Genomic DNA, 22594 nt, shown 5'->3' with positions numbered 1-22594 from the left:
CCCTACAGAGTGTTCTTTAGGCCAAACCTTACCAGTTTCGTCAAGTTTCTCATGTGTGATTCCTATAGGCTTAATCACCCTGGTCTTTCTTAGATAATTAATTTCCTCTTAAAAATGCTGCTCTTAGAATTTAACTCCGTTCTCTAGATGTGGTTTCAACTTGGGTAATGCCTAGCAGACTGTTACTTCTCTTGATCTGGTTCCTTAATTTTAGTAATGCAGCTGAGGATTGAATTTCTTTTTTTCTTTTTTAACAGCTGTGTTATTTCTGACTCTTAGAGTACTGTTAAGCCAGGTGCCCAGCATTTCTGTTTGTACAATTTATGTTTATACTTATATGTAGGACCAAATACCTATTAAAATGTCATCTCATTGCTTGTTTACATCTCCGTGTTTACATTAAGATTCTTTTCAGTGTTGTTTTTCGTCTAACTTTGTGTCATCTATAGAATTAATGAGCGTATTCTCAAACTTTATGTGATTAACATAATTAATTGTTCAATTAAAATAGAATAGTGATACCAGACCTGTCCTTCAGATTACAGCCACTCAGTAAGTAATACCCTTATAGGATGGCGTTTCAAAAAACTGGGAACACCTTAACCATGCCATCCGTCTCACTTGTTTTCATTCATCCGGATGTTTTTGAGAAATGAAGATCTATTCTGCTTGTAGCATTTCTCTCTGATACCAGGCTTATCAAAAAACGTATTAGGATAATCGACATGACATACATAGGAAGTACAATAAGCCATTGCCGCCCCCTCCTACCTCCATGTCTTTCATGTATGGACTTGAAAACCCAATGCAGAATTTCGTTTGAATTGATACAAGCTAACCTGTCTCTAGTTTATTCTTTTTATGGACCCTTTTCTTCTTTTCTGGAACCTTTGCCTTCATGTGTAGGGAGCGTGCCAGTAGTCACTCTTGGTTCTTGAACATGAGATGAGGCTAAAATTTAAAAACAGCCTTCGTTCCCTCTTTCGAGAATGGGCTACAGTTTCCATTTGTTGATCAAATCTGGAATACTAAGGCAAAATAGGAATCGAATAACTTGGCCTTCTGGCTTTTGTGAAGGTTGTATCATCTTCCCCAGGGTTTTTATCTTGTTTCTCATAAGCTTAAAAGGAAGTGGGGGAAGGGCTGTGTTGCCACAGTTGCTGCTCCTGCTGGCCGTACCCCAGGTCTCCATGGGCTCTCCATGAGCTCTCCAGCCTCCAACGCTCCTGCAGGCAGTGAACTCCTGCCCTCGGCCTTCGTTTGTGCCCAGAGGATTAGTACAAAGTACTAGTTTTTGGTTTGCTTTTTCATTTGAGTGCTGCCTGAAAAACTGCAGTGTTTTCTTTAGAGACCTCTTTATTTATGGGTTAGGAAAAAAAGATAGTATTGACCTCGTCCTTCCTGGGAATATTTTTGTTTTCCAAAGAGCTTGGTATTCTGTTTTCTAGGACTCTCTAGATAGATTAAACAGAGCACCTCGGCTCCCCTTGAATGCCCACAAAGCCATACACCTTACTGGTAGTGTAACTTGGAAAGGGAGCGTTACTGAAGCCGTCTGTCTCTTGCCTCATTCAGGTTTGGCCATGGAGCAGAATGGCTTTTAATTGAGGGTTTGCGTAGACTGCAGGTTTCAGAAACGTGCTTGTGTTGATTGGAGGATCCGTGTATTAGCTAAACTTAAAGACCAGAGCCGTTGAACAGTTTCCCTTGCTTTTCTTGTGCCATGGAGAAAAGACTGCGTCCCATCTGGTGCCTACTACTGTGGGAATCTCATAGAATCATAAACAGTATGCGCAGGCTTTCCAGATTTGGCGTTTGCTTGGGTTTGTTCTGTGTTGATTTTATACTGAGTATCAAATTTCTTTCCTTTTGACTATAGCTGATTTTTACTTGACTAAAAAAGTAGAAGTCGTACTTATGTCTTGTACCTGTAGCTGTTGCAGGGTTCACGTGGGCATCATTTCTCACCTGGCATTGTTTCAGAAGTGCTGCCGTAGCAGTCATGGCTTTGGCGAACACTTGTCCTGGTTTATACTGTTGTTCTGGGTGTAACTCTCGAAAGTGTCTTGATTCGGAAGAAAAATTGGATGCATCCCAGAATATCCTAGAAAGCAAGTGGTACCCACTCTGCAATCATTGCTCTGACCCCTGGGCCTCCTTTATTCACCTTTCCTTACAAAAAAAGAATCCAGAACGACTTGCAGGACCAGAAAACCCAATAATCCATGGACTACTGTTAGTCCTGGAGGGACGTTCGATGACATACTTAAGAAGGATGGAGATGGTATTCATGGCTGAGGAGCAACTCTCATCACTTTGGTAGATCGAAAACATTTTCCTCGTGTAACTGAACTTTTCTAGCAGAATTGATCTATGTAGAAATTGCCAGTGAAGGCTTCTTAGTAATACCTACTGATTCAGTGAAGTTCTGATACCTAATGGGTCTTTTCAAGAACTTGCAGGCTTTTGCAAGCTGCATTGCATCCTGCTCTGTCCAAGAACTGACCATTTTGTTGATTTTTCTTTCTCCTTCACTAGATGGTAGCACCTAGGAGGCAAGGACCATGGCTTATTCATCTTGTGTCCCAGCATTGATCATTCAGGAGGCTGGGATGAGAGAAAGAGAGAGGGGGGAGGAAGAAAGGGAGCTGTGAATAAGCCCTGTTGGGTTCTGCTTCGCTCCCAGGAGTTGAAGCCTGTGAGCTGTCTGTCTAGAAAAATGAAAGGTAGTAAATATTTTAGGAAGTGGACTCCGTAATTTCCTGAATATGACAAATCATTTAGTTTTCCAAGCTTGTCACTCTACAGCAGGACTTCGCAACCCCAGCTTTGACAGTGCTGCTCTGGACCATCCTCTTTGCTGTGCTGCCTGTTCATCGCAGGGCGTTCGTGAGCAGCATCCTTGGCTCCTACCCACTAGATGCCATAGTGCATTCCACTCCCAGCTGTGACAGCCCAAAATGTCTTCAGACATTGCCAAATGTTTGGGGGGCAAAATAGTATTCCCCCCTTCCTGGGAATCACTGCTGTACAGGAGTTCATGTCTGGGATAAGTGCAGACCAGAGAAAAACCAGCAAATAATAATTTGGAATTGGAAGGGAAGTTAGAAATCATCAAGCATGTGTTTCTCCTGGTGCTTCTCACCCCTCCCCCTCCAACACACACCACCATTTGTACCTGAAGAAACTATGACCCAGGGGAGTTAGTGAATATAAAAAAAAAAAAATACAAATATTTGAAGTAACATTGGTTTTGGAGTATAGGCTTCTTTAAGTTTGTTTACAGATTATGAAGTGTGTCTACTTTCAAGCAACTCGAAGTAAGAAAACACAGGTTTATGGAAATAAATAAGGAGGGGCTAAGGAGTTCTATCACAGGAAAACTAAAGGCTAGCACCATTAGAAAAAGAATTTAACGTGTATTGACCAATTTTCAGATTAAGAAGAAGAGAGCAAACTCACTAGCACATCGCTGGTTTTCTGGCATAGCCCTGTTAGATGTATAGGCTTCGTATTAGATGGACCGTTGTAAATACTTATATCCAAAAAGAAACAGAAGAGTACTTAAAATGAAATTTAAAAAAATTTGCCTTTTTCAAAACATGACGTGCTTTTTATACCTAGATAATCGAGAGAATGGCCTACCTGATGAGATATCTCTGCTGTAGGGTTATGCTTTGTAAGGAAATTTTGTATGCTACTAAGAATTCTCACAGAAAGGTAAGAACACCAAATTAAATATTAGCTGCTTGTGGTTATTTTAAAACTCATCTCAATAACTAAGAGAATTTGGTTCTCACACTTTGTACCTTTTGATTACAAACAGTTTTAAACAGGTTTATGTTGTATTTCATCAAAAATTATAGAAGATCGGCAGACTGAGACGCTTGGGGGTTGAAATTAGGCAGTTCAGAGTTTCTCATGCATGTAAGCTGCCTTTTGTTTTGATCTCTATCATTCTTAGTCTCCTTTTCAAGCTTCTGCTGGAAGGACTGTCCTGAGGACACAAGAGAAAATGGCAGGATACTAAGCCACCAGGTCCACACAATACCTGCTATTTGAGGCAGGGTAAAATCCGACAGACAGATTTTTGTCAGAACTTTCAGTTGAGAGTATCATATTGAAATTCAGCCTGATTGTTCCTTTCTGTTGTGTTGTTTGGTTTGGTTTGGTTTAAGCATAATACAGTCACGACTGAACTGACACAACAGGACTGTTCCTGAAAAATTGTGGCTAAATCCAATTTTTGATAAATCAAAAAGCATCTGGAGAACTTCATTGACTTTATCCTAATGTTTTGGTCACCTGTGTCCTTTAATAGCCACAGCGATCAGAGCCACGCTGTCACTTAGCTCTTTGTATCAGCCGTTTTGTCTTCTTAAACCTGGCACCTCGATCCTTAATGAAAAAGAATTTTAACCCTGTATGTTGATGATTTGTTAGAAATTCATAACTGAAAACCTGCCATTCTGCTTTTAGCATTTGAAATCCGTTGGCCAGGAGACACTTTTCTCAGAACAGATCTTTTGAAGGACCTCAAAAAGTTGATTCTTCTAGCAAGACATCCTTTCTGAACTTTTTGAATCATTACAGTATTATGCTGATTTACCTAAAAAGTGGATTCTGACTTGAATAACTGTGGAGTGCTGGCAGACATGAGCATGTCATATGTCTTGGCACAGTTTTGGGGGCAGAAGGGGACTTTCCCACTTTATGTAATTCACAATTACAATACGTGGGAGTTTTATGAAATTTATTGTTATACTGAAATGCTTAGCTTTTCATACTGTCCTTGCAGCTCAGTGAAAACAGGCTCTTTGTGTATCTGTATATATTTAAATGAATATATTTGAGAAAGAAAAGTGAAATCCAAGAAATTCCTTAAGTTTGCAGTGGTGATTATTTTTAGGCCATGTTTATGCGTTCCAAAAGATCTGTTAAGTCAGTTGATTGGAACTTGGAACAGAGCTTTCCATAGAAACAATAGTGTATAGCATACGCAACAGTAAAGTTTCTAGGCTAGCCCTCAAAGCTTATTTAACCCATCATATGCCAACATGCTTTGCAGTACAGGGAACAGTGATGTGTAGCTTATCAAAACACTAATGATATTCAACCTATAATTGGTTTCAGTGCAAGGTAATAAATAACATTGAAAAAATTTAAAGAAAGAATAAAGTATAATCTTTGTCTTCAAAGGTGGGTTTGGAGGGAAAGTACTTTTAGAGACTGGGTGGCGGGTTGGAGGAGCCCCAAATGGACCCAAAGATGGGCACCTCGGCAGTTAAAGGTCTTGGACAATTACATCAACCTCTCGGGCCTTAGTTTCTTTAGATGTCATGAAGTTGCCGTGAGCATCAGAGCAGAAAGTGCCCATGAATTTGTCATCTACAAATTTCTATGCAAATGAGCAGTGTAAGTTCTGGTTCTCTCCTTGCTAATGAAAATCCTATGACCTGGCCTTTCTTTTCCTCGATACACGTGTATTAGTAACAAAACTCTTTATGCTTAACAATAATTAATAAGGTCCCACTCAGCTTGCAGACAATAAATGCATGTTTTTTTAACTTAGTAGGAAGACAGTAATGTTTGCTTTTTTAATGTTATTGAGACGGTTGGAATTTCCAAAGTGATCTCTCTTTCTCTAACTCGTGCTCTCATTTTTCTAGTCTCCAAATCTCTCCTGTTCTTTCCTTGTCTGAGTATTTCTTTCTTAAGCACCTTCTCAAGGTTTAGATTACATGCTCCCGCTGGCCTCCCAGTGGCCCTGGCCTCTCTTTGACCTGTGCCTCTGGCCTCAAACCAGCTCCACACTCGGCAGATCGTGCAGTTGACCAGCGCTGACTAGGGGCTCCCGTCTTCTCAAGGTCTCACCAGACACCAAACAGAGGCAGTTTGTCGGGGGGGACCGCAGCCTTGCAACAGTATTTTTGATGTGACAGCCCTAGTTTTGGGCCGTGATCCAGGAGTGAAAAATCCCCCAAACGCAAGGAGATTTTTTGGTAGAAGTAGTGTTAGGGAAGGAAACAAGGATTCAGTGGCCATCACAGAGAAAAGCTTTCCCATTCCCTGCCTCATTCGTATAAGGACTAAACAGAATAATAACATTTAATGTTGGGAGGGGCCTTAGAGATGGGGAAGTGCAGCGTATTCATTTTGGAGCAGCGGGAGGAATCTTAACGTGGACAGGTTAACTGATTTGCAAGTGTCTTGTGCCTTCCAATCCTGATACTACATCTGGGTCTCTCTACCCCCTCTTTCTCTGTGTGAGACTGGCACCGATCTTGCACGGCTGTGTGTTGCAATCCTAGGATCTGCCTAATAAACTGCAAAGACCAGAGATGAAGTAGGCGGTAGCCTGCTATGCTACCTCTGACTTCTCCCTCCCACCACAGGGAGAATTAGTAATATTATTTAAGCAAGACAATTTATAGGAGCTGTAGGAACAAGCAATATGACACAGTTCCCGCTCTTTTAGAACTTACAGAGCTGTGTTTTCACACGTTGTTAGAGGGAGCTAATTCTGGACCACGAAGCACCCACTCAGCTGGGTATTAGTGCACTGGGTTCTAGTTTTGTTTCTTCTGCATTTAGTTCTTGGGCCTTAGTTTTCTTACTCATAAAATGAGGACATTGGATTCTGAAGCCCTGCATCTGTATCTTTTGTGAGTCACAGTTTCGTGATACTTTTTAATTTTAGTCATCAGGCTTTTGATCCCTATTGTTCTTTTTATCTCAAGAAATTCTTCACCAAGATGTAGATGCTGTTTCATGTATTTGTCGATGTGATAGGCAACTTAGCAATTTATTGAACCACAGGCTAGAAAGAAGAGTCTGGAAATATGTAATGGCCATTTCTTCAATTTTAAGGCAGAACTAGATCTCAAAACTATGTAAGATAATGGATTATTATATACCACATTAGGTTTATAAAATAGAATATACCTGCTTTGGGAATATTCAAAGACTCAGTAAATTAGAAGATGATTATTATAAAAGAACTTTTGACTTTACAAAAGAATTTGATCACAGAATTCTTTTTTTCCCCCCAACAAATATTTATTTCTTTATTTTTCAATTATAGTTGACATACAGAATTCTTTTCAGTACTGAGTTCTTCTAGTACATTTAAAATGTAATATGATTTGCAGAAGCTCAGTTTATATGCATCGGAAATATACTATTGGTTATATTTATAACTCATAGTTCTCCACAGCAGTGCTGAATATGTGCCCGCCAAATATGCTTTCTGTTACCTAATTGGGAATTTTCTATGGTTTGAGAGTTTGTTGTTGTTGTTGTTGTTGTTGTTTTTGCTCTTGTGTTGGAATTTTACTGAGCTTTCTTCCCTCACTCTCCACGTTCCTTCCAATCAGTCAGACAGCATTTCTTTATAAAACTATTAGCTCAGATATGGGAGATCACCTCTGGCTGTTGGGTGAGTCGCCCTTGCAGGGGATGAACCTGTGACTGGGAAGGTAGGATGCTTTCTGTAAGGGCAGGAACACGGACCCTGTGCAAACAGATGTAAACTCAGATGCCCCTACTACCTCTGTCACAAGAGTTCAGCAAGGTACCTAACCCCTCAGAATCTGTTTTGCATCTGTAAAATAACAATAACAATAACAACAGCAGCAATAATAATAATAATAATAATAATAATAATAATGCTGATATCACATGGTAGATGAGACCTTCATCTTTTCTGAGGGGCTGACATAAAGCAGGCACTCAGTAAAAGGTAGCTTTCCCTGCTTCTCCCCTCCAGTCCAGCGAACAGCCAGAAAACAGCAACAAAAGTGTAGCCCCGAGAGTAGCAGTGACTAAGGCCTCCCTAATGGTTGGGTGGACAGGGCTATGTGCATTAGCAGGATTCGCCGTGGGGTAGCCTGGTGTCATGGGAAAGCCGTTGGCCTGTGTAACCAGAGAGCTTGGGTTCAACTCTGCCAGCTCTGTGATCTTGGAAAAGCCATTTGTCTGTTCAGTGCCTCAGTTTACTGGTCTGTAAACTGAGGCTAATAGCACTTTCCTCCCTGGGTTGTTGTCAGGTGCTCAGAACAGCCCCTGGTATGTAAGTCTCTGTGTTTACTACAGTCTGTTGCAATGAAAACCTTGTTTTGTTTTGGGTTTTTTTTTTTGGTTAGAGTTTAATGCATACTGTAAAATGTATGGCATGGAAGGATTATAGGCTTTATAAAGAGAACTGATATTTTCCATTGAGGAGGCTGTTGCTTCTGAACAGCACTTGGCCAATTCCTTTAGCAGAAGATAGATTTTGCTCTGAGAAGTCTGCGCCAGCCTTTCATCTCTTCCTCCCTCCCTGCATGTCCACTCCGGACAGCTTTCGTTATTAATGTGGAGCAGTTGAAGTCACCGACTTGGGCGCGGGCCAGGCCCTGTTTCTGTGGGCATGTATTACTTTCCTAGACTGGTCATGAGCAGGGTGATGGAAGTCAGAGGTGCGGGGAAGCTGTCCTTTTAGGCAGCCTGCGTGAAAGGTGTGTTTGCTGTCTTCTTCACATTGATGCTCCTAGATCAGAATCTTATTTCGTATCTTAGCAATGTTTTTTTTTTTTCTCTTACCTTATGATCTTGATCTCTTTGGGCTGTCGTTTTGCTTGCTCTCTGGCTAGACCGACTAAGCCGTTGTTATGTGTCTTTCTCCATTGTTTCATTGTTGAAAACCGCCTCAGTTAAATATTTATTTAATGCAGGTAAATTTTCTCCATAAAGTTGTATATTTCTGTAGGATTCACACACACACACACACACACACGCACACTCACATACTACCTTAGGGGATTATTCAATGTATATTGTCTTTTCTTCTCTGTAAATAAAATAGCCTGGTGGAGAAAATATTGAGTGACATAGCAAGCGAAAGTGGTTTCCCTTAGGAATAGTGTAATTGGAGAACACACTTTTATTTTTCTGTTCAGCTTTTGTATTTGGGCTTGGGAAACTAGTTTTTGTTGTTTTGGAAAAACAGTGGAATTTTATCAGACATTTTCCTGAAACCCCCTACCTTCACCTTTTCCTGAAATATTTCTTTCGAAATATTGTTTTCCTCTGTTAAGAGATTCTATCATTTAAAAAGTAAAAGAGCTTGATTAGTTGAGGCCTTTATGACGATGTGCTGTCTTTATAAAAGAAGAGACTGTCTGAGAAATAATGCGTGACCATTAATGTGTAACTCTGAGTGATTTCTTAGCTTGAGCCATTATGAATTTTTTTTCAATATCTGCAAATAAATACGTGGCCTTGGACCCTGTTGTGCCTTGTAACTAGGGATGGGACATACTTGCTCCAGATGTAGACTTTATTCTGACTTCTGTTCCCTAATCGTGGCGTTGTCTGTTGTTTTAGTAACTCCTGTCATGAAATAGAAACCGATTGCTGGTCGATTTTAACTACTGCTAAATTGTGACATGCATGTATTTCTTTTTTAATTTAACAGTTCTTTTCTTTGCTCTTTTCTCAATTTGAAAGCAGTAATTGTGAATTAGAATTCCCGAAAATATTCTTTCATAATGATATCACAGTGAGATGTCACAGATGTTCGGGTGCTCCACACACTCCCCACTCCATTGTTAGTGTCCGTTTAGTAAAGATAAAGCGTGGGTCATAGCTGTGTGTGGTAATGAGTCTGGACCCTCTCCCCAGCGGCTCCCTTCCTCCACACATTGCGGTACCTCCGACCCGTCAGAACACAGACTCGGTGTGCTGTTTCGCATGTGACTGAGATCTGTATGTACGGTCTGGACGTACAATAGCTTTCACTATTCCCCAAACCACCTTCTGTGTCCTCTTACACGATGAAAGGAGGAAGCTGTGCCTTTAGTGTCATGATGTTCTTTATACAGTCAAGTTCTTTCAAAAATATATACTTTTGGGATGTGTTATAGAAGATTTTGAAAATACTGAGAAAACAATCATTTGTAATTTTACCACTCAAAGGAAAACTGCTGTTAAAATGTTGAGGTATTTACTTACAGACTAATTTTTTATGCCTATTTCTATAGATATGTAGTCATGCTTTTATGAGAATGTCTATAAACCTTCTTGAAACCTGCTTTTTTTGTTGTTTATTGGGGTAACATTGGTTAATACGATTACATAATTTTCAAGTGAACATTATAATTTGACATCTATATATTCTATTGTGTGATTACCACCCAGAGTCCAGTTTCCTTCAGCTACCACATATTTGATCCCCTTTACCCACTTCACCCTCCCTCGACCCCCTTTATTTGACCCCCTTTATCCTGTCTACCTCTTCCCTCCTCCCCTACCTCCTACCCTCTGGTGAAACCTGCTTTTTTTTTAACACAACAATATGTGAGAACAGTTTCCACATCCCAAAGCATTCTTTGAAAATATGATTTTAAATGGCCACATAGTTTAGCATTCATTATTGTTTGGCTCTGGAAATACTTAGAGATGTTCCAAATTAAAAAGCCCATTTTGGGGGTGAGGTCTTCCTTCCTAATTTTAATTGGTTTTAAAAAGTAGTTGAGAACATGTTAATTTTGTGGTATATCCAAGATAGACTTATTTATTCTTTGTTACATTTCTGTAATAAAACATTTAAAAAAATAATCTATAATCTTTGTTATAGAAACAACTAATTATAATACTTTTTAATTAGCCATTCATAGCTAATTAAACAAGTGACATTTTCAAAAGTCAATTTATGCCATTTAAAAAAAAATCAAACTAATTTTGAAGTAGTTCTTCAGTTTCAATTTGAAGTAGGTTAAAATTTTCTCAACTGAATTTTAGGTTCGTCCACCATGATCAGTTGGTGCCATTTGCTGTGCTATAATTTCAGGCTAAACTTGACCTTCCTTGAGCCTTCAGGCTGTACAGAACAGAAAAAGGCCAAGCAGGTCTGGGAAACGGAGCCAGATGGTTCCCATGATGGGTGCCAAACCCCCAGCAGAGATGGATGCTACACCTGACTGACAGCCTAGGGTCAACGGCAAATGTCGGTGGCCTTGCTCACCCTTTCCTGGAGAGAAGAGAAGCTCTTCCCCTCTGCTGGAGTATTTTGAAACTGTTTTGTAGGCTCTGTTCAGCCTAGGGTAGCAGGTGTCCAGGCAGTTAACTTCTAATGGGCAGTGGAGGAGGAGGTGGTGGCAAAGCTGGGGCCTAGTTGGCAGTCCCTGTGGCTGTCTCATGAAATCCACATTCCGGCATTCTCAAAGCCTTTCAAAGGAATCTGGGTAAGTCATTTAACCTTGTGTCATTTTGGTTTACTTGGCTTTTAGAGGGCAGTAGTAATTAAACCAAATGGAGCTGTCAATCAGTGGATCTTAGTGGTGCTTTTCAGTTTGAAAAATTGAAACCTGGAGTCACAGAGCCATCTTTAAATGTCATCCTAGAATCGACTATTGTGGCTTGTCCTTGACCTGAGGGAGCTGATTTGGGGAAAAGAACATGCTTGGGAGTCTCGTGTCCCTGAGTTTATATATCTTTGCAGCCACTTAGGAACAGTATGACTTTGGTTGTTATAATCTCTCTGAACCTCATCTGTAAAAAATGATCATAATAATAATTGCTTTCAAGATAAGTGAGAGCTTATATTTTCATAAGTACATGGCACAGAAATAAGCTTTCACTAGATATCAGTTCCTGTGATGATGATAGATTTGTGCCGAGTCATCCGACCACACTGGGTTTGTGATTGATCATCGATCATTCAATAGCCCTACAACAGGCTTTTCCTCTTCTGAATACAGCCTCGTGTACCAAGCTAAACTTGAAAATGCAAAACTTTATAAAAAGATGCCCCAGAATATATTGACCTAAGTTAAAAGGTTTGGGGTCTTTTTTCCTTCTTTCTTTTTCTGTCTCACAACGGTCCAAATGGTCCATACTGGCCCAGGACTAGGATGGGACCTCACTAGACAAATTTCCTCCATCTTGTTTCTCTGCCATCCCAAGGATGTTGCCCCATCATCACAGTCGAAGATGATTCATCATAATCTCTTTTCAGCCAAGAGGAGGGGGATGATCTAGAATTCGTACAGGTCATTTTCACTGACATCCTCTTAGAACAGAATCACATGACCACAGCTAGCTGTATGGGAGACTGGAACATGTCATTGTTAGTAAGCCAGATACCCTGCAAAAGCTTCTGTTTCTATAGAACGGGAGTCAGCAAACAATGATCTAAGTGTCAGTCAGCCAAGCTACCTGTCATTGTAAATAAAACTGTATTTGAACACGGCCCCGCCCATTCGTCGATAAATTGTCTGTGGCTGCTTTCACATTACAGTGGAAGAGTTGAGTAGCTGCGAGAGAGACCACATTGCCTTCAAAGCCTAAAGTAGTTACTCTCTGGCCCTTTGCAGACAGAAGTTTGCTGACCTCTACAATAGAAAATGGTGAAATAAGTATTTTAAGGGAGCAAGTGGTAGTCTCTGCCACAGTAAGGACCTGGTAAGCAAGTGAGTCACTGCTTTGGAAATGCACAGTTAGGAATTTGTTCTTATGAAGACTAATGACCCATGGGAGAGTGAGTTGGTATGCAAGTGGCTGTTGAAGAAGCGACGTTGAAGGAAAGATTTAAGGAGCTGGGCACGAAATAGCCTGGTGAAGGTGAAGGGGAGCGTACAAAAGTTGCTATTGGAGTGAGCTTCCACCTGAAAAGGAGCATCCTATCACCAGGTCTTTCCGCCTTCCTGCAGCCCACTGCTCTGGCTTGCTTGCGCGGCCTCACCGCCACACCTGCAGTCAGAGGCGCTTTGCCCACTGCCTTCTCGCCGGTCTCCCTGCACAGAGCCTCGGTCTCCTCCAGACTCTGCGGGGTACTCTCCTGTTAAGTGTGGCTCTTATGTGACTCCCGCTAAAGGACTTCCAGTAGGTCCCTGTTACTTACTCAGGAAAGGCCCAACTCCTTGGTTTTCCACTCCAGGTCTTCCCCCTCTCGGCCCTAACCGTAATTTCCTATCCTGTTTTCCTTCACGGTCTGACACACGCTCTGGGCTCCTGCCTCACGGAAACACCTCCTGTCTACTTGGCACTTTGCCACCTCCGTGTATTGCTCCCGTTGTCTCCCTGGCTTCACTCTGTCGAAAGGCTTTGGGGACCTAGGACTACAGCTGGCACAGGGCGGGCACAGTCACAGCTGGGCACAGTCACAGCTGGGCTTCCTTTTGGTCCACCCACGTTTGTATTTTCTTTTCCAGCTGGGCCCCTTCTCCCAACCCTAAGGGTCAGTTCTCCCTCCCGAATGCTTACAGGGCTTTGTTGAGATCGTGTGTGCCACTCACTACTTTCTGTGATGCTAAGAGTTATTCCGTGTATACTTCCAGTCTTGTGGGGACTGTAAGGTCACTGAGGCTGGGCTGATCTGACTGAGCTCTGCGGTCTTCACGTTCATCTAGTAAGCGTTGGTCAGTGTTGCTGTGATGCTCTCTGCAAACAATGCCATCCACAAAATAGTGCCTCTCGCTAAAAATGTAAATCACTACCTGGAGGAATTTAGGCGCACATGAAAATAGAGTTCTAATAGTGTTTTATAAAGACCTGAAGCAATATTTGAATGTAGTCATATTTGGAAGTTTTCAGCTGTTCCTTGAAAAGCCAAGGCTGAGCCAGAAATCAGACCACATTTTTGTGAGGCATAAGGAGAGGCACGTGGGCAGAAGCGCCCCGAGTGCAGGCAATGGGCCACCTGCAGAGAAGCCATGTAGTCCACTCCCAGAGCAGGACCTGAGCATTTTCGGAATGCTGCTACTGGAGACACACCTGACTACCTAGGAGATCCATCTAAAATCACTCACAGTATACTCACAGAGGTGGTATTTTCACAGCTTCGTCTTTGCATAGTTGGCAATCAAATGTAAGGCGAGCTTTTATTTTTATAGAAATGATTTACCCTATGGAGTAAGTGCCTTTTTCTTTCTCGGTCTTTGTAACCAAGCATAGAATGAGGAGACTAAATAATGAAATACTTGCTTTTGTTGGCAAAGAATTCATGTTGTTCACTCATCTCCTGTTAATTAATACCTAGTGAAGTTGGCGATGATGTTGGGAAGCAGACAGCTACACATGAATTTTAAATGTATATTCAGGCCTTATGAAAGGATTGGAAGGAGAGAGGCTCCCTGCTAGACACAGTGGTGAGTTCAGTAGCTGATGCTGGAAGCCCCTCCCTGATGGAGGGTAAAGACAGAAAGGGAAAGGCTTTCCTTTCTTGCAGTCTATGCATTTTGCAATTATTAAAGAATAAGACCATTAATTCCGGAATTTTTACTCATGCTTAAGTGAGGATACAAACCATTACCGTTAGGTGAAAGTTACTGCTTTACCCTCATCTCCTAGCTCTACTCATGCGTACTAGTCTCTGTTCAGTGTCTGGCACAGTACTCAATAAACAATAAGTTTTCGGTACATGTTGGTTGAATGAATAAGTAAATGGACTCTGGACTTCATTATAAGAGCTTTCCGGAAAAGTAAATGGATTCTTAAGCAAAATGATTTTTTTAAGGGGTAAGATGTAAAGACAAAAGAAGGCCGTCTTTTCAATCGCCATCCTCCCTTCACCCTGCCAAACCCTCCGGTGTGTACATCCAGGCAAGCCTCCTGGTTTGAGTTTTAAAAGTTTGGGAGGAGTAAAGGTGTGTGGCTCATATTACTGAAAGGAAAGCCCAAGGTTGTGTAAGTGTTTCCTGAGCCCTTTCATAAACACGATATGAAACACAGCCAAAATGAATTCGTTTTGAATTAATCCTGCGTCTTAAAGCGCTCAGTTGAGGGGCAGACCTCGGCTTTGTGTGTCACATAATGGAATTTTGGAAAGGGAGTAAAAATTTTAACCAGAAGGCTGTTTTAACTTGGTCCGCTGTCTGATTCCTTCTAAGTTTGGGGGTTTTATACAAATTTTAGATCTTCGACAAACAGTAGATTAAGGTTATTTAGGAACAAGACAAATATAATGTATATCCCTTAATTTTGAACTCATAGCATTTCTGCTGTAGATATTTGAGAGGTAACACAGAAGAGCATTCTCTGTCTGGGTGAGGTCACACAACTGCGAGGTGATTAGTGGGTTTCTTTTGAAAAAGCACTGTAGTTTAGGAGGTTAGACATTTGAACTTTGCATCATCCAGATATGCTGTTGATCACTGAACTGTCCTTGGAAGAATCAGTCAACTCTCCAAATCTATGTTTCTTCATGTGAAAAGTGGGAATAATAGCAGTACTTTTCTCAGAGGCTCATTAATGGGATAATTCAACGTAAAGCGCTCAGAACGATGCTCCATCCTGTACCAATTATGATGAAGCCTGTGATGCCGGAACAAGGAAACTCCAAAATACAGCGAAGTGAAGAGGATACGGCTTTATGGTTTGCTCATGAAACAAGGTCTACATTCCAGGCTTGCAAGGCAGTCAAGTTCCCTGCAGAAATTCAGGGAGCCAGGTTCCTTCTAGCTTGTCACTTCACACCCCCTACATGGCAGAGCCATCTACATTCAAAGCAAAGTCATGGGCACTTCTTTGTCCCACCTTCAGGGGAGGAAAAGAGTACAGAGGGGCATCACGCCCAGTATCTTTAGACCTAAACCCAGAAATGGCCCCCATCCCTGCCGCTCACTGTCCACGGGGGGAGAATTAAGTCACTTGGCCACATGCGGAGGCTGGGAAGTGTAACTTCTAGTTGGATGGCCCTGTACCGGGTCACAGTGTGTTCGCTGTGGAAGAACAGAACAGCAGACTTTGGTGGGCAGCTAGGGGCCTGCAGCATAGCGCTTAATGAATGTACTTATTAAAAGATCATATTTATTTATTCAATGATTTATTTGCTAAAAGATAAAATTTCAAGTAAGGGTTTAAATATCTCTATTCTAGGGGAAGGGGAATTAAAGAGCTGCAGCAGCACAATTCCTGTCTCCCGTGTGAGGGTAGTTGGCGGGGCGGGGCGGGGCGGGTGGGATCCTAAGTATTGAACTGCAAAGCCAGGTACGCCTTGAGAGAGAAGAGAAAGGGTGGAGGAAAAGCAGTTGAAGGGGTGGGAATGTGATAAAAGAAGTGAATGCTGCTTAGCTAAGCTCTTCCTTCCTCTTAGCCTGCCGCTAACAAGAAAGGCCGGCTCTGTAAATGAAACTTAACCCCTTACCTGACCCAGCAGGGACAAAGTACACTGGCTCCTAAAGAACTTTTCCTAGGAGCAGCACAGTTGTTTCCAAACACAGACGAGAAGGCAGAGGAGAGGGGGAGCTGCACAGGGAAAACATTCATTCTGACCGATCTCTTTGAAAGGTAACCTTTGTACTGTGTAAAAGAGAGAATTATCTGAGTATTCATTAAGATTATTTCTGACTTGCCGCTGCTGCCAAAGGAAAAAAACGAAGGCTAAATACACGCGTTTCTGCATTTAGAAGTACTTCAGGTAAAAATTAACTATTAAGTAAGCAGTTTTTCTCAATAGAAGAAATGCGCAGATTCTTAAGGACACCCAAGTTGGGGGTAAAGAGCTAGTGTTCCAGGAAATAGTTTTAACTGCTTATAAAAATTACCTTCTCCAGTGGTTTTATTTTTGCGTATTTAGCGATTGCTAAGAAACAATAAGAAAGAATGAAATAATGTCCTGAGTTGCTCCATAGTGTTTTTAAAATCTCCTGCAATTAATTGCAGGCTTGGCGAGTAATGCACGCTGGACTCCTTCGTGTGTAAGCCATGCCTGTGTGTTTGATAACGGGGTGATCTTAAAGAGCAGGCCTCTGTTTTTGTTTTTATAAGTAACCCATTTCCTAAATGCCTAAAATAGCTGGAGGTATTTTAAACAGATGGTCCAAAGTTGATAGGAAAGAAAGTAGAAGTGCGTCTTTCTCGATTTCCATTTTGCCCCACCAAAATGGCAAAAATAATGAATGGTATATACTCTGAACCCGATTTTGTCTAAATGTTTACCTCTAAAGTTGTCTTAGAGTTGGGATTTATAGATTGAGCTGTTTGACTTGATAGAATCAGAAGCCAAAATAAAAGTGCTTCACTTCCTACCTCGTGACAGGGCTTAACAAAATGATTACAGTGTTGTTGAAATAGAGCTTTTGACTTTTAAAGAAAATTAAGTTGTGGTAAAATATGTGGAGCCTACAAAAGCTTATTGCAAAACTTCGGCTGGTAGGTGGTGATGACGTGTTAATATTTTATGTGAGTGGAGCCTTGCCAGGGACCAGGAGAGATTGATAAAGTTCATATTCTTATGATTTTCAAATTCCACAGGGGTCTTGAGCTAGTAGCTACTCTTCTTGAGTTTCTGACATGGAAGATAATATTTTGATAATGCGACAAATGAATTCGAATTTATGAGGGACGTTGAAAAATAAAGCAGTTCTTTAATCACATGAAGATACTGTTCTTACACATCAGTGAGCAGATTACGATAGTATTTCTGTCTAACAGATAAAGTAATGAATATCTAAAATTTTCAGCTTGTGAAATACTAGCTTGTTGAAGCTCACTTAGATTTTTGTTTTTTATTAATTCCCAGTCGTGATAATTGCACCTGGTTCCTATCTATACGCTATGTGTCCATGTGTGTCCACAAACCACCTACAATTGTTTAGTTCGATGTTTGTCTTTTCTTCATGTTCACTGCAACCCATGACTGAACGCCCTTGGAGAGTCATGAACTGTGGCTTCTACACTCACCTAGAATCTTTCGCTTTTATTTCTGTATCAATTTGTCTAAACGAAAAATAGTGGACAGGCTCATGTTAAATAATAAGAATCATAGCCTCGCGGTCAACAAACTACAGCCTGTAGGCCTGATTATGTCTAAAAAGATTGTTTACATTTTTAAAAAAATGTTGAAAAAGAAGAAGAACTACGAAGCAGAGACCATGTGTAGCCCGCAAGGCCTAAAATATGTTCTATTTGGTTCTTTACAAAAACGTTGGCCACCCCTGTCATAGACAGTACCATGTTAAGTGGTGAAGGGAACTGGTTTCTGTGGCTGGACTGTATTGGTTCAAATTCTGTTTTTATTACTTCCAGTATGACCTTGGTCAAGTCACTTAATCTCTCTGTGACCCATTTTCTCACCTATAAATCGGAATAATTACAGTGCCTACCCGTAGGGCTGTGTGAGAACAATGTTAATGTATAAAGTGCTTAGAACAGTGCATGGTACTTAATGAGTGCTCAGTAAGTGTCTATGATGATGATGATGATGATGATGATTGATATTATTGTGGTTGAAAGTTTTTAAAGAACTAGTCTTCGCTTCCACGGGTTAATGTCCAAATCCCAAGACCATTTTCTGTTTTCTGCATCAAGAATGAAGGCCCAATTTCTTTTTAATAGTGGCTGCTTTGCTGAAAACAGAAAAGTCAAGACAGACCCACACTCAAATGTAGAAAAATGCTTGAAAACATAAAACGAAATGCTTTTTAAGTTAAGAAAAAGACATTAAATGTGACACTAGGGGGAAAAAAGCAAACCCAAATTCTTTGGTGCACTTTTGAGAACGTGTAAGAAGAAATAAAGGGGGAATGAGAAATATAGAAGAGAGGATATGGTTAGAGAGAGAAAGAAGAGGAACCAAGGATAAGAAAAGTAGGCAGCAGAACAGGAGAAAGATTTAGCTTGAAAGGGAGGCTGGAAGATTCTCCAGGATGTCCAGCGTTAGCATGTCTCCTTTTGTTTGATTATTTTCCATTGCAGAAATAAATTTCCAGCATCATGTGGTTATGTTTCTTGAACACACATTATATGTAAGGCGTGTTTCCTCAGAAAACCTGTTTCGTAGTGTATATACAAAAATCAGTGTATTTTGTATATTTATTTTTTAGGCCAAGTTATTTTATTACCTTTAGTCACTTGCCTTAATCATCGTTATCATCATAAAACATTTGTTGGATTCCTAAATACCTTTCTTCATCTTCTTTAATACCTCTTTCTTTGCTCCATCTGCTCTTTTACATAGGAGAGGAATAAACTTAGCTGTTTTACAAAATACAGAACTTTTTTTTTTTTAAAAAAAGACTTAATGAAGTGTAATTCATTCTTTCTTTTTCCTTCTTTTTTCACCGTCTCGTTTATTCTCTTTATGGATATTGGACTGGAGACGAGTGTGCCAAGATTGGCATTTGATGATATCCAGGGACTAAAGTAATGGCCTCACCCAGTGATTGCACGTTGAAGCTGCACATTGATTACCCATCTCATCTTATGAGCTGATGGAGATCCTTCGAGAGGACGAGATTGCAGACCTTTCTTTCAGGCCTGCTGCTCCCAGGATCTGATCCTAAGGGCTTGATCATTGTCACGGCTCATTGGGACTGTGTTGAGAATAATGGTGGCTTCATGTACTAAAATATATTTCATGAGAGTGTAAAAACAATTTCCCACATCCTTTGGGTTGTAGAATACTAAAATCAGTCTTGCTTCTTTACTAATTTTAGTTTTCCTCCACTAGAATTTAAGTTCGCTGAGGTTGGCGAACTTTGGTATCTTGAACAATTATTCCTCCAGCAGCTAGAACAGTGACACATGTAGTTGCCCAATAAATATTTGTGGAGGAGTGAAGGAATAAATTAAATATAGCTACTCGTTATTTCCACTGAAATATCCTCCCCAGTTACATAGTTACCAGTTGATGTCATTTTAGATGTCCTTATGCTAAGGAGAATATTTTAAATTTTGAATGAATTCTGTTTAATAAATATACAGTTGAATACTTAAAAGGGAAATTGAACATGAAATCTGTTTTCATGAATTAATATCATTGTAGCATAAATGGTGAACAATAAGATTGTTAGATGTACATGACTCAGGCAGATAAGGCCTTTAATTGCAACTCTCAACCCCCCAAAAATGTTTGAGAAGGCTTTTAAAATATTGTTCCCTTTATTCTAAGAGAATAGCACATTAAATACTAACTTTTTAAAAATGATATCCTTTCAAATAGAAGTGAATTATAAAATATTATTAACCACTATGTTATGCTGCGCCCTTTAAAACTGTGCCTTCCATGTACTCTTTCTCAGAATGTGGATGTAAGAACGAAGAGTGAGCTAAGACAGAGGAAAGCACGGCCTGTAGGGGGTAGCAGACCGACCGTGGGAAAGCAGTGTGGAAGATGAATGAATGAAAGCCAGAGACAGACCTGTCAGTACCCATTCCTGGTGAAGGGGAAGGGGAAGGGCGGGGCGGGCGAGCATCCCAGCAGAGTACACCTAGTAAAGGGGAGAGGATTCACAAAATAGGAATTACAATGGGAGGCTTGGGAAGAGCTGGAGATTTGGTCAAGGTCATTGGTGAGGTGAAAATCAGAATCCATTAGGCTTTGACCCCAGCGAGGCGCACCTGGGGGCAGTGATAGGGGAGCAAATATAATCCCGGCCTCTACTTGGGACTGTAGGGGACAACATATTGATTGATGGTCACGATAGTGCAAATGCCCTTTATTGATATTGATTTTAAGCTCTTATGCTCCACCTTTAGAGAGTAAAAAAGAAAACAAACAACCCATAGAAAATAGAGGTGGTATGAGAACAGAAAATAAATGTTATCCAACTTGACAGTATAAAAGTACATGCACAGCAGATGAAAATTAAGCTGTGGAAGGACATGGAGGGATAGGATGAAAACTTTACTGTCCTGAGAAAGTTACACGCTGTAACTGATGGACTAAACCAGCAGTTTAAGGATGCGGCTTGAAGTCCTTCTGGTTGCGGGACTGGAACTGGTGGTTTCGCTACCCTGGGAGAAAGGAGGGAAGAGACAGTCGGGGAAAGTGAGCCGACTGTTAAGGCAGGATGTCAGTAGTTAACATCTAGAGGTGACGAGTCATGCAAGCATAGCGTTTGGAAATACGAGGTGTCTCTTAGTGTTCTGGTAATAAATGCAGACTTTAATTAAGGGACTGCTTAGGGTGCTGTGGGCTGGATTTAGATTAGGATCCTTATATCCTTTGGGCTGGAGGGACAGAGGAGGAAATGATAAATGCTAATTTTAAAAAACGGCACAAGACTAGTGAGCCCTGGGACAATGGCTGAGCGACCACCGGGGGCCCTGTGGCCAGGAAATCAGCAGCCACTGCAGGGAACCAGCAGTTAAAGCCAGAAGAGAGGAAATACATTCACCTCTCCCCACACGCGGAGAAATACAGAGAATAGGTAGGGATGGGGTGAGAGGGTGAGGGGTAGGGGTAACCAAGAATAACCAGTAGGGGGTAACCGCCAAATGAGCCAAAACCAGGACATGCATCTCTTTAGAGTAGAACAGGATGCCTAGGGTGGGTTGTGTTGCCTATAAACTCTTCTGTACAATTTGATGTTTTAACCTCCTGCAGGTGTGAATTTAATAGAGCTTTTTAATATAAATACTTTTATTTAGCACTTGTTATTTCATCTAACGTGCTAAGAGCATGGTGGACAGGAGTGATTTAAGCAGAGAGGGTCTCTGTCCTGAAAACACTTATAGTCTCCATGGAGAGATAAGATGCTAAGTAAATCAGCAAAAAAAAAAAAGCAGCAACCTCCCCTCATAATTGTGGTTGATACCATAAATTTAATTTCTTAGCACACAAAAAGTTAGTGTTGCTTGTATAAACTTAAGTCTTTACTAATGATATGACACACTGGTTTTTAAAATACTTTTATTTGGGAGTAGAAACAATTGTCTTGAATAACCTATTTTGCTCTGTTTAACTATAAATACACTACATGCTCCAAATCAGATATACAAATGGAACAGCTGCATCTTCAATGTTTTGTTCCTTTGTTACTCAATTTAATGAATAATTTGAATAGATTCCAAACCTTTAAATTAGATGTATAAGCATGCTTTAAGAATTATATCATGATGTTAGTGTATTTAAAACTTAGTGATATCATCATCTAAATATAGTAAAGTTTAAGAAAGTCAATTGTTTGAGCTGCTTTGACCTTTATAAATAATTTGGCAGTACAACAGACAAAAGATACAAATTCAGGGATTCATAACTAAGTATATAGAGGGAGAAATTCTCCCTACATTCCTTCTTTGGGACACAAACCTTGATGATTGGAATAAATCTTTTGAGGTCCTTGGTTGGAATTGGCCTTTCCTTGCTTTTCAAATAGAGATCTGAGCAGTGTCAGAGAAATTGGGAAAAGCATTGCAATCATAGCAGTTTTATTCTGTCTTCTGTGATACTTCCTGTGGCTGACAGTTTTGTCCAAAGGGAAAAGGAAAATGAACAGAGGAAGATGGATGTCAACTGTCTCCTCATCCCTCCCGCCTTTCATAGCATTCACATCCCTCTGAGGACAGAAAACGTTAAGTCCTGTGTTCTTGTATCCTGAGCATGTGCTTATTAAAATAAACCTTTGAACATTTCATCCCCCTTGATTGAGGCTATTGTGTTCCCTCCGTGAAGAAGCTGGTGAGGGCTTTTTAAGCTTACACTGCACACATCTAAGGTGTAGCCATAAATCCCTGGAACCCAACTGCTTTTAGAACCTGTGAGAATTGTCATACGCTTCTATGGAGGGTGTTAAAATTAGTAATTAAGCAAACTGTTTATCTCAGTCTCTTTATCTCAACATTTTTTGTATGGATTCTCTCATTTGATTTTTACAGTTTGGAGATAGAA

General features: G+C 40.6%; 1 protein-coding gene across 7 annotated transcripts in view; it reads left to right on the top strand.

The window, feature by feature from the left end:
* GAB1 (GRB2 associated binding protein 1) overlaps positions 1-22594 on the top strand; it is a 112781-nt gene that overhangs the window by 34517 nt on the left and 55670 nt on the right. Inside the window, exon 1 of one of the 7 annotated variants that reach the window (XM_025042961.1) lies at positions 8409-8498. The exons of 4 other annotated variants lie outside the window; for them this stretch is intronic. Coding sequence is in view for 1 of the 3 variants with exons in the window: in XM_025042958.1 (XP_024898726.1) it covers positions 20104-20124 (21 nt within the window). In the remaining 2 variants the exon portion in view is untranslated. Of the gene's footprint in view, positions 1-8408; positions 8499-20088; positions 20125-22594 lie in introns of those variants that run through there. 2 more of the 7 variants (XM_015585116.2, XM_025042958.1) reach the window with 2 other exon arrangements.

Source organism: Pteropus alecto, unplaced genomic scaffold, assembly GCF_000325575.1.
Source record: "Pteropus alecto unplaced genomic scaffold, ASM32557v1 scaffold50, whole genome shotgun sequence".
In the NCBI taxonomy this organism is placed as follows: Eukaryota; Metazoa; Chordata; class Mammalia; order Chiroptera; family Pteropodidae; genus Pteropus; species Pteropus alecto.
Note: the sequence above shows the minus strand (reverse complement) of the source record. Positions and strands in the feature narration are given on the sequence as shown.